Raw genomic sequence first — 12,810 nt, forward strand, 5'->3', positions numbered from 1 at the left:
ATCTATCTATCTATCTATCTATCGATCGATCTATCTATCTATCTATCTATCGATCGATCTATCTATCTATCTATCTATCGATCGATCTATCTATCTATCCATCCATCTATCTCTTCTGATACCAACCTGGTTTATGAAAATCCTCTGACTGTATATTGTATCAAATGTTTAAATTTACTTTACGTGTCTATTTTCAGGTAAAATATCATTCTCCTGCTTTTTCTCTGCCTTGGTTTTCCTCTTTTTTACATGCAGAGGTCAGAGGTCAGCAGGATGACCTGATGTAGGCTGACAGACACAGACCATGCTTCTGTTTCGCTCACAGCTATTTTTCACTACTTTGTTAAAGCAGAGCATGATGTCAGCTTTAAAGCCCGTCCTTCTCTCCAGATAAAGGAAAGAGGAAATATTCTTTGTGAAAATCTTACATAATACTCGGCGTTCAGTCTGGGAAGCGAGGCGGCTCTGTAAGGGCTGCCCAGGTTGGGATATCCTTCTGCATCTGAAAGGTTCTCCCCCTCTGTAAGCTCAGGCACATCGACCACATCCTGACAGGAGGGGGGAGAATAGGAGAGAATCAGAATGCTCTAACATATATCAAATATAACAATTCATTACATTTTAATTAAGGTAGTGGACAATTGAGGTTTAAATTTTGAAAAAAACTAAACAAAACTAAAAGTGCACAGAGAAACTGAGTGTTTTAGGTTTTTAGACCTGTTGGGGGCAGCATTCTGCAGCAGGAGGCTGCTGTTGTCTCGTATGGTCAGTTTGTGACACTGACATTGTTTATGTTTCCCTCTAGATGTTTGCACTTCTTAAAGATAATGTAAATGTACTAAATGGCACTTATAAAAGAACTGAGTACAATGTGAGTCTGGAACCTGATATGTCATAGAAATCAATGGACTGGGTTTAACATGTTTGTACCTGTTCTTGAGTTCTGGTGGTGTACGGCACATCCTCGGACTGACCCCTCTGTAATATCCTCTGAGGTTTGGGCCGTTGAGCTCCCTGGGAAAAGTCTCCAGACTGGGAATGTTTGATGCAATTCCTCTGGTTCAGTCTGCACAGACATTTTCAGCCTCTTATTCTTTATGATTTTACTCAACTCTTTCTCCATCAAGACAAAGACTGTTTTTTTTTCATTGTTAGGTCACAGCACAGCTTTATTTTAAGCCTCAGATGTTATTAACTCCTCCAGGAGGCTCAGAACAAAAAGCTGCTGTACTTAACGTTCCCAAGGCAACCGCTAATGACACCTGCTGGCCAGTTGCATAAGAAGAGAGGAGAGAATGTGACTCATAATTGAGTGTTCCATCAAACACAGAGAACCTTTGTGGCTCAGTTACTTACATGATGTCTCTGTGTGTTGATGCGGTGGTGGATGGAGCTGCTCTGCTGGTATTTGTGGTACAGTGGGTGTCAGAAGTGGGAAGTGCTGCTGGTTTCTCATCCTCCTTGGCTGGGAGGGGCTGTTTGGGGCTGCAGGTTTTTGGTTCGACTTCCCTTAGGTGAGTGAGGGGGAGTATCGGTCTGAACAGGGCCCCCAGTTTACTCTGAAGAACATACCAAAGCAGTCACACAGAGTCAGACCTTGGGTTCTCATGATTACAGCTGTGGACATATTGGCTTCGTTACTCTGTGCCGTCTGGTACCTGCGGTCCAGAGGGGTGCTGCTGCTGCAGCCTCCTGGCTCGGTTCTGTTTGTAGTAGTCAAAGATCATGTGAGCAGCGTAGACCTTCCCGACTGTCAGCTCGTTGTCTATAGAAGAGAGGAAAGAAAAGAAAGAGATGCAGGTCTCTCATCATGCCAATTAAATGGCATTGTTTTTATTTGCACAGCAGGCTTCAATTCTTCATTCTTCTGATTTTTGATGTCAGAACCCTTCCTTTGGCCCTGAGGTGGGCCATGTGAGCGGTAAATAAGGAGGCTATACATCAGTCAGATCAGATCTGGAGTCCTCAGAAAACCTTCATCTCTGCCCTTGCCCCCCAAAACAGACCTCTGGATACAAAAGTCCTGCTGAGACTTTATTCTGCTTTCACCTCAGGTCCTGAGTGGATGATGGGTGTAAGGCATGCTTGATATTTGTATAATTTCAAAAAAACCACATAAGGAGCCATGTTTGTAACATGTTGCTACAGTGACCTTAGATCAGGCATGGGCAAACTAAGGCCCGGGGGCTGGATGCAGCCTGTTCAGCTTTTTAATCTGTCCTGCCAAACGTATCCAAATTCCATACATCCATCTATCCATTTTCATCCGCTTATCCGTTACCGGGTCACGGGGGCAGCAGTCGCCACCCAAATCACATTGCACCGTACCAACCCGACCTAAACCTTCCTGCGGGTGGTGAGTCCACTGGAAGGTACCAACTGCCCTAACAGGGATTCGATCTTGCCCAGGAGGTGAACCCTGGGGTTCCCCACCAATGACAGAGACAAAGCGCCACCGTATCCAAATTATATAATTTAATTATATAATCATTATACCTTTGCCTTTTCCTTGCAATACCCATGTTTCCCTAATAGATGGCGCAGAAATGCCAAAAGCATTATAGCATTTTAGCTCTTGATACATAACCTATACATGTTATTTATCTTAGCTCACACGAATGCTCCAGCTATCTGCTCCTGACCCGGCCACCTGTTCAATTTTGTGTCCCGCAAGTCAAAAGGTTTGCCCACGTGTGCCTTAGACTGACATGAAGGATTTGTTTTAGATGGTCATAAAAACATATCAACTGTAGACAAAGAGTCAGATCTGGACCTCTAGGTGAGAAACAACCTATGAGGACTGAACATCCTCTTCCTCGGTCAGTCTTAAAGACAGGACCAGCTCGTACAGAGACCTCTCACCGCGAAAATAAAAACTCTATCTTTAGTTCAGCGAGCGAGTGAGTTCAAACGTTCTGAGAATAGAGCTCACATTTGTGTGGAGTCACCAGGAGGTCCACAGTTTTCTGTGACAGATTCGGCCAAACTCTGTTGATCTCTCTCTTCAGGTCAGCATCACACAGATGCTGAGCCAGGACTCCTGCGAAGAAACGCGCACACACAAAAGGATTAAACCAAGTCTCAAGACTCAACATTGACTTTACGTCAGTCTTTGGAAGAGCTCCAAGGAATTCTGGGTACTGCAGTTTTTGGTGTCTGACCTGAGGCAAGTTTGATTTCCAGCGCTGTGCGAATTAAAGCCATGAGTGTGGAAGTGAACTGGACAGTGTTGTCCTCAGATATGGGCATGTTCATCTTCACCAGACGCTGGTGAACGAAGAGGAAGATAAGGAAAAACAAATCAAATGGCAATAGAACTATAGTAATAGTAGAACAGAACTGGTGTAACGAGAGAGTTTGGTCATGTGCGCTCCCATCATGCAGAAACATGCAATAATAATTGTACTGAAGAGACTTTAGCAGGCAGCATGCCAGGATGTGAAACAGATGAAAATAGAATTTTTTAGAATTTAAAACCCATGTGAATAATCCATTAGAATAAACAAGAAAAAAAAAAAAACGACATTAACACAGAAGAGGAAACTACAGCCAATGAGAAATGTTTGAATAAGGTCCTTTAATCAACACTAACCAGAAATAAACTCTTTTGTAAAATTTTCTAGGTTGGATAGATCAGTCTTTCGCAACCACAACCCCCTAATGGCACAGGAGGGCGCTGTATGGAGGTAACTACTACTTAGTTTTATATTAGAATATACATATTCTTTATAATAAATATATATAAGGAATTATTGATTCTTTTCAACCCTAAAAACAGAGTTAACAACTTGATGTTTTTCATTAGTTCAGGCCTAAAGATAGATTTTTTTATTTTGGAAAATCTTACATTATCAAAATGATTAATTATGGTCTAATATAATTAACATAAAAGAGCAACAAACAGCGAGAGAGAGAGAGAGAGAGAGAGAGAGAGAGGCTGACATTGACAAACAGACAGAGGCCTGGTGCGAAAGGTCACATACAAGAGGTGGGAGAGGTTCTACCTTATAGGCAACTCTGGATGGACATTTCTTCCCCAAACCTAGTGGTGGGGACATATCACGGAGCATCTTGTACATATCACAGTAAGTCATGCGGCCACTTCCCAGAGGAAGATGACGGATGGAGCAGTTAGTTTCCCAGAGGAGAAGGTGCAGGGAGGAAAGGGAGAAAATGGGGTTGAACAGAAACGTGAAATGATGGGAATAAAGGAGAAACACAGAAATCTTTGTTAGTAAGATTTCCAGGATAGAATAATCTGAAGTCCATCCAAGCTGGATTTACAGATTCAGGATCGGAGGACGACGGAGGCTCCGTGTGGATTCTCTGTAAACAGCCACCAGGTGGCAGTGAAGGAGCTGAATAAATATTCCACGGACAAACTCTACCATCAAGGTCTGATTTTTTTTTTTTAATGAAATCAGAGAGGTTCAGCCCAAAGTCTCTGTTGTTTGGAGGAATATTTCTTTAAAGTGATAGATCATGTATCTGGGTGTATATGTATGAGGTACTGACGGAGCTCAAACAAACTATAGAAGACATGTAAAAACGGACAAATAAAAACTGACTAACAGTCTCCAGTACAAAGGTCCATAGAGAAAATCAGTGTTTTAAGTCAATACAAGCTTCTAATTCACCATCAACTCATTTCTCTTTGAGGTTGTTGATTCGACCTCAAAGACAACGTTTGTGATTTTAGTGTAATTTTGTCACTAGGGGAGTCCTCATGAAGGTACAGCATCACTAACTGTAACAATCCTTGTGAACTTAAATCATAAACAATAGATAAACACCACATTGCTCACCAAGGGCAACACTGTGACAAAGGTGTTTCTCAGAAACTACCAATGATTGGAGCTCGGAAGAGTTCTGAACAGTTCTGAGTCAGTACCTTAGACAATTCCCCATGTAGAACTATCACTTTAAAACGTCCACTTTTCTCCATGCTTAGGGACAGTTACGGAGCGGTAACCAACGTGGAAACAAAGTGTCGACCAAAAAACCAAGAATGCATCTCGTAAAACAAGCTCATTTGTTTTGTTTGAGTAACGCAGTAACGCTGGTTATCTGCCAGCTGGTCGTCCTTTTAACTGCGTTTAGCTGTGTTTCCACAGTAACGCTGGTTATCTGCCAGCTGGTTAGTTGGTTAGTAGGTTTGAGGATTGATGCAGGTTTTTGGAGCAAGTTGAAAGTTCAACACCAGCACAGTCCCTTTAGAACCAAAGAGAGTGTGCAGAACTGCAAACCTTATAAGCCACCCTGTTAGGACACTTCTTCCCCAGACCCAGAGGTGGAGAAATACAACGCAACAATTTGTACATGTCCTGATAGACAATCCTCCCACTGAAAGATACAAGACATGGACAGGTGAGAGCTCCAGTCATGACATCACATCATTATTTGACTCACATCGCTGTCTGCTACACCATTGTTTTTACGCCATCATCCTATGTAGTTAGCAGCTACTGTTAGCTCCTAACACTAGCTGCTAACTGTCTGTAAGATCAGCGACTGTATTATAGAATAACAACTAAATGTTTCTGACCATAGTAGCTGCCACCTCCACCCTTAGTTATCAAGCTTTGATTTCAGCAACTTTAAAACTGAAACTATTCCTGACATTTTTGTTTTTAACAAACGTTGAGCTGCTCCTCTTCACTTCACTGTTTCAATTTGTTTTTCTTATAAGAGAGAAAAATAAAATGAACCTAAACTCTGTCTCCGTCTCAGTGAGAATTCAACCACAGCTGAGTTGTTTACATCTTCACATCTCCATCGATATTCAACCGTCTATTGATTTCAGGAGAAAATAAAAAGTCAGTCGCACAAAACACGAGTGGCGTTAATAAAAAAAAAAGTCCCAGCGTTCAGTCAAACTGAAGAGAGAGAGAGAGAGAGAGAGTGTGTGTGTGTGTCACGCTGGGTTCAGTGTATTTGTCCTCAAAGGTCTACTCTCTCTCTCTCTCTTCAGCGACTGTATTTAGAAAAACAGCTAAATGTTTCTGACCATAGTAGCTGCCACCTTCAATAGCCCCAGCTATAGAAGCAGGAACCACTGGTGTACAAATTAGCATCTTGTTAGCCTCGGAATTAGCCGTTCACTTTCACTTAACCCTAACCATTTTTAGTTGTTCTTCAAACATTCTTTTTAACATTGTGACTTTATAAACCTGTATTTAAAAACAAGTAGCTCTTTTAGCATGCGCTAAGCTTTCTTAGCAACAAGTCAGACTGTCAGGCGAAAACGTTGCTCAATGTTTCCAAATACCTGAGACAAAAAGAGAAGAGCATCTGTGAACATGGAGTAGAAATGTCTGCTGTTGTTTATGGGAAGAATAATACGTCTGACTGCAGTCAAAACAATGAATACCTACACGCTAATCAATGCAAATTACGTCTGTTTAGACCTTAGGAGCGAAGCTGTTTAGCAAAGCAAACCAGTCTTTGATTTAGAGTTTCATGAGTGAAATAAGTAACGATTTTGTCCTAGAAAGCACCCATATATATATATATATAAAACTGTCTATAAGATTAGAAAAACAACTAAATGTTTCTGACCATAGTAGCTGCCACCTCCAATAGCCCCAGCTATAGAAGCAGGAACCACTGGTGTACAAATTAGCATCTTGTTAGCCTCGGAATTAGCCGTTCACTTTCACTTAACCCTGACCATTTTTAGTTGTTCTTCAAACATTCTTTTTAACATTGTGACTTTATAAACCTGTATTTAAAAACAAGTAGCTCTTTTAGCATGCGCTAAGCTTTCTTAGCAACAAGTCAGACTGTCAGGCGAAAACGTTGCTCAATGTTAAAATATTCTGATGTATGAAAATGTAACACGCAATACTCTTAATCTACAACAGCGTGGCTGTGACAGACCGAGGATCACGGACGTAAAAATCTCCTGTCGTTCCCCTTCACTTCACGCTGACAGTCTGAGGGGGCTGTGGACCACAGTGAAGTCTGAACCCAGAGCAGAAACCTGGCTCATGTGCTTTAGAGCCCACAAAGCCTACAGGGGGTTTACCACCAGCCTCTGCCGGCGCACCAGGCTAAGGCTTAATGTCACTCAGCCGCTGTGGCTGAGACGATTTTGTAACTTCTTCTCTCCGCGTCACAGAATCGCACTGATGGAACACTTTCCTGTCGCCTCAATGCTTCTGTGTGGGCTAAAAAAAGAAGGGAAATCAGTTTACACCTGGTGAGGAGGCAGCTAGGCTCTGACACCTACCACGCTGCGGGGTCGTACTCCGCCCACACTCGGATGAATTCATCCAGGTGATGAGGGCCCAGAATGGAGGCGTCTCTGGTGAGGTACTCAAAGTTGTCCATGATGACAGCAACAAAGAGGTTCAACATCTGGCGAGGGAACAGGAAGAAGTTCAAAATGACATGTTCACATCCAAAAGGTTACTTTATCAAAGATAAAAATAATCTTGACTGTTACCGAGGACTTATGTTTTTAAGGTGATTTAAATTCACGACTTTTACTAGGTTACCTGTTTCCTCCTTTTGCTATCGTTTTAAGTTAATTTTATATTCAAAGCCAAATTTTGTCTACTTTTGTCAAATCTTGTTGACATTTGTATTTTGTCATTTTTTACCACTGGGCTAACCCTTTTCAAACTAACAGATTGGCTGGTCTTTGGGCTAGCCTTTAATCCGTTTCTAATATAATCTTAATCTTGTATTAAAAAAACTATTTTATGTTAGGGAATTTTTGTAAGAGAGGGTTTTGAGAGGTTCAAATGACTTTGGTAAAACCTAAAAAAACTAACTGGGCTAGTAATGGCTCATTATATTTAAACGAATATATTACCAGGATTTCAGCTACTGGAGACATTTTTGAGCAAGTATTTATAATGACCAGTAATCTGTTAATCCTAATCTACATCATACAGTTACAGAGAACTCTGTGTTTTCTAACTTCCAACTGACCAGGAAAGAGCAAAGGAAGATGAAGGAGACAAAGTAGAAATAGGCGAAGTCACTTCCACACTCTTTGCCCACTGATCCTGAGAGTTGATCACACGCTCTGTTACTGAGGCAGGCCAACATGATCTCATGCCAGGCTTCACCTGTGGCACTCCTGAGACACAGTGGAGGAACACAGGCGGGGGTCAAAGAACAGAGAGTGACCTCAGTGTCAGCATTAACAGCAGGTGTCGGTCATTTACCTGAAGAGAAGAGTCAAGGCCTGGAAAAAGGTCTGGAAGTTGTTGTGACGATTGATGGAGGATTCATCGTTCAGCTCAATGTTTCCAAACACCTGCGACAAAAAGAGAAGAGCATCTGTGAACATGGAGTAGAGATGTCTGCTGTTGTTTATGGGAAGAATAATACGTCTGACTGCAGTCAAAACAATGAATAGCTACACGCTAATCAATGCAAATTACTGTTTAGTCTGTTTAGACCTTAGGAGTGAAGGTGTTTACACACCTACATATATATGCATACATATTAATGGATAATTTAATAGATAATTAGATTATTAATTAATAATTCAGTTTTCCTATTTCTGGCTTGAACAGTTGTTCACTGATATATTCATTCCACAGTAAAACTTTGGACACAGAACCTAATTCAAACATTGTTTATTTCATTTTTTCATTTTGTTATTCATTTTGTTTAATCAGCTTTAAATGTTTTTCTTTCCTTTACCTCTGCATGTCTTGAAATAAAACTCCCTTTGTAATTTAGATTATGTGGCGTTGACATCTTCTGTTACTATTTTATTGGAAAGAAATTATGGAAATATATATTCCATATCGCAAATTTAGCAGAAATATTGAGCTTTTCATCATACAGTGCGATTGAGCAGAAATGTATCAACATATAGGATGGAGCGTAATAAGGTAAAAAGGACAATGTAAATATATATTTTTTACACTGTTTTGTTGACAAATATTAAGACTTTAAATCTCTCTCAGTATGTATATTTTACCATTATTTTTGACTGTTTTAGAGAAATGCACTACTTTTCCACTAGGTGACAGCAGAAGGTTATAAAAACTAAAAAGCAGACCACCTTAAAGCCCTTGAAGGACATATTATGTCTTTCTTCAATTCCTGTGAGTTCACCAGTATTGCGTTCAACTGAACAGGCCCAGTTTTCACACTGAGTAAATCTCGAATAAATAACCAAACTAGAAGATAATTCATCCGCAAACTTTTTTGTGACGAAACTAGAAGATTATTATAATTCATCCGCAAACTTTTTTGTGACATTTTTGTCTAGTGACGTCACTGTGTAGTTTTTCCCTAATTATAAAAATATGTTGCATGATTTAAAAGATGTTGGTAGTTCGGGAGAAACAGAAGTCAACGTTTAAATGAACCAAATGTATAAAGTTATCTCATGAACATTCCAGTTACACGTGCAGCTGATGTCCATACCCACCTGCATGCCAATGATAGCGTAGATGAAGAAAAGCATGGCGATGAGCAGGCAGACGTAAGGCAATGCCTGGAGACCAAAAACCATGAGAAATACAAGTCAACAAGGTTCAACACACACACACACACACACACACACTCAGAGTTGAAGCAGCATGTTGGATTCTTTCAACCAGCTATTTATAATGTGTGAAGAAGAGGAAGAGAGCGCCTGGGGTGTAATTAAATGCCCCCCTCTGAACACACTGAAGCTTCCATCCATTTCTATTGGCTTTAAAAGCTTTCAGCGCTGGCGTTAACGCTGATCCAAATCCCTGAGATGTGGTCTGGACTCTGCCTCTTTAACACAACTGGTCTCAGGAGGATTTAAAGAGCCGAGCATCACAGCGTGGAGTCAGAGAGAAGAGTCTGAGAGCTCACTGCTGTGAGCTGTGTGTGCAGGCAGTGTGTAATGTCAGAGAGGAGTTCTGCACAATGTTCTATTCCGATGTTTCCCAAAGATTGGGTCGCGACCCTTTTTTTTGTCTATTGACTTGGGTCGCAAAAATGTGTCTGTGACTTTTAACTATAAATACAGGTCCCTAGGAAAAAAAAGGTTTGGGAAACACTTCTATTCTGCTGATGTCTTACTGTTTAGATTATGGCCTGTACAAGTTTAACCCTTTATACAATTCACTATGTCTGAGTTCATTCTGAATCTGACTTTGATTTTAAAGCATAACTTTGGTTTTAGTCCCAGTTTAGTCAACAGGACTGTTTTAACATTACTACTTTATAACTTATGTTACAACACATTTGTTTAGTGTGACCAGTTCATCCGATGGAACAGTGCTGAAGGGAGTTTTTCAACTTGTTTCTCTGAGTTGACTAATGCACCAATAGATGTCCTGATTATTATCTGACCTCACGTGACTTCTTCTTTAATCTTCGTTTAGGTTGTCTTAAAAAAAAAAAAAAAAAGGATTTTGACATGCCCTCTGTCGTCTACAAAAAGTCGAATGAAGTAGGAAGATGACATCATCAGTCATACCATGGCCTCGCCTGACAGACAGCAGCTCTCTAACGTGTTTCATGTTTGTTTCAATAACCTTGAAGGACTGGACAAAGGTCCAGAGCAGGATGCGGATGGTGTAGCCCTGACGCAGCAGCTTGATGAGGCGAGCAGCTCTGAAGAGTCGCAGAAAACTCAGGTTGATCATTTTGTCCTGTGGTCAAGACACAAATGACATTAAGGTCAAATGAAATAATCTCAAACATGAACATTCAACGTCAGTGATTTTCATGGAGCCTTTCCCAGCAGTCATCTGGTAAAAAAAAAACGCGTGCTTTAGCTAAAACTAAATAAGAAGCTTGAGAAACACTACATCAGTGAATTCTTCTTTAGTTTACATTACTGTACATTCACACGTTTTTCTCTTTGTAGAACATATGACTGATGTTGGAGGAGAAGCCTGAGGACAGAGACAGCGACAGACAGGAGACAAAAATCAGCAGCTGTCAAAAAAAAAAAAAAAGCCACTCACCGTCTGCAGACGTCAGATGTTACAGAGGCAGCAGGAAGAGACGGAGCAGAAAATGGAAAAGGCACACGGATTCAAAGACAGCGAGAGGAAGGAGACAGAGAAGACACGGAGCAAGTGAAAGGAAGAAGGACAGAGAGCAGACAGAAAGCAGCGGCACTCTGCCTCAGTCCTCTGCTCACACACTGTGTGTATTTTTTCGCCTCAGTCTTTTAGTAATTCGCCTGTGGTTTCATCTGCTCGGAATGTGCGTGCTTACTGTCAAACTAATGTTTATTTATCATTTGAGGACAGACGTCTGGAGCCGAGGACTGAGACCGAGTTTAGCAAAGCAGCGACTTCTACAATGGCTTGGCTGCCTTGTTTTAACAGATAGTAAAAAAAACAACATTTACATAAAAACCATCAGTGGGATAAATGGACAGGAAATAAAAGACTACTAACTCCATGAGTATATCTGATTATTTGAACAAGTCACTGGCGATCTACATGAGACTTGATGCAGGTTTTCTATACATGGGGTTGTTGGAGGTGATAGAGCAGCTGCTGGTGGGTGGGTGTAAAATCAACTCAACTCAACTCCAACAACATGACTGCAATTTGGGACCACAAGGGGAAAAAAAAACATTTAAAATATTGATATACTGTGTATTAAATATACATGTTTTCCAGCAGGTAAAATGAATTTGCCTGGCTGTGTAAATAGTTCAGTCTCTCACACGAATGTTTATAGAAAAACATCCCTTTATTGATGTGGTTGTTTTCTTTATAAGGGACCTAATTGTCAGATGATCCCTTACCTTAATCTCAGTGACCAGGATGTCTGTGATGCTGCCCAGTACAGTCACAAAGTCAAACACATTCCACGCAGCCTTCAGGTAGTTCTACCAACAAGAGAAGAGAATGTGTAGGTTTTTATGATGCTCTCTCTCCCTTTACTGTGCGACCATCCAAATATTTATCTGTAAACTTGAGTAAATGTTGGTGTCAACCACGAATAAAAAAAAACTCTTCTGGTGTTTCAAAGATACCAGGGCTCACCAAATTGCTTTAGTCTTATAAACAACAAAACAACAAAAATAAAGTTTCACAGAGACAAACATTATCACTGAGTGAAGATCAGAGAGCAGAGCTGTGCTCCTGGAGCAGACTGATCATCAGATCATCTCCTGAGGATGTCACAGCAGACGCCAGCACACCCACCGGCCTCCAACAGCCAAACAGGTGGAGACAAGTGGTGTGTGAGAAAAGCCATTTCATAAATGAGCCCTGGTAAATGGAACAGAGCCAGTGATGAGATGCTGTACTGGAGACCAGATGGCCTCACGCTGGGAGAAGATTTATCCCCTGCATTCTGATTTCTCTGCTCTCTGGATTTACAACCAGAATCACAAATCTCTATCTGTGTTTGTTATTGCAGCACATGAATATTTCTCTCTGTTTTACAACTGGAGGATGCCATGAAGTCAGGCTGCCAGTCTTGCTGCTGCTGCTGCTGCTGGTCTGGATTGACAAATGTAACAGAGGCACATTAGTGTACCATGAGAGATCGTGGCGTGTGTTGTATCTAATCTCACTTCATTGGTCTAAAAACCATGATTTATTTACAGCAAATGCTGCAAATAGTCTTTTGGTTGGTCTGTGACGCAGCAGAACTAATTAAATTACCTTCTACTAAGGGGCAGCAGACGGCTAGAGAAACCATGACAAAAGACACAGAGCTGTTGAAGATGATCTGAACTGTGAGTTCATCGGTGTCATTAAAACTTGGAGCAAAATTAAAACGATAAGATCAGTATATTTCTTATTGCTTACTGCAATACTTTTTTTTTTTTTTACTTTTTACTCGGTTCACCATTGTATTTTTGTAATGTAAAATATGAGCCTTTGTTCA

General features: G+C 40.9%; 1 protein-coding gene across 8 annotated transcripts in view; it reads right to left on the reverse strand.

Moving 5' to 3' along the window:
* LOC103389024 (voltage-dependent N-type calcium channel subunit alpha-1B-like) overlaps positions 1–12,810 on the reverse strand; it is a 138,931-nt gene that overhangs the window by 13,099 nt on the left and 113,022 nt on the right. For 4 of the 8 annotated variants that reach the window (XM_025062023.1, XM_025062020.1, XM_025062022.1 and 1 more), the window contains 13 exons: positions 11,717–11,800; positions 10,485–10,601; positions 9,401–9,466; positions 8,178–8,269; positions 7,939–8,089; positions 7,232–7,359; positions 5,247–5,343; positions 3,162–3,267; positions 2,933–3,040; positions 1,659–1,765; positions 1,357–1,559; positions 931–1,066; positions 429–548 (listed from right to left, as the gene is read on the reverse strand). In XM_025062023.1, coding sequence (XP_024917791.1) covers positions 429–548; positions 931–1,066; positions 1,357–1,559; positions 1,659–1,765; positions 2,933–3,040; positions 3,162–3,267; positions 5,247–5,343; positions 7,232–7,359; positions 7,939–8,089; positions 8,178–8,269; positions 9,401–9,466; positions 10,485–10,601; positions 11,717–11,800 — 1,515 coding nt within the window. The other 4 variants (XM_025062024.1, XM_025062019.1, XM_025062021.1 and 1 more) reach the window with 2 other exon arrangements.

The sequence above is a fragment of the Cynoglossus semilaevis genome, chromosome 14, assembly GCF_000523025.1.
Source record: "Cynoglossus semilaevis isolate Cse_v1.0 chromosome 14, Cse_v1.0, whole genome shotgun sequence".
Lineage (NCBI taxonomy): Eukaryota > Metazoa > Chordata > Actinopteri > Pleuronectiformes > Cynoglossidae > Cynoglossus > Cynoglossus semilaevis.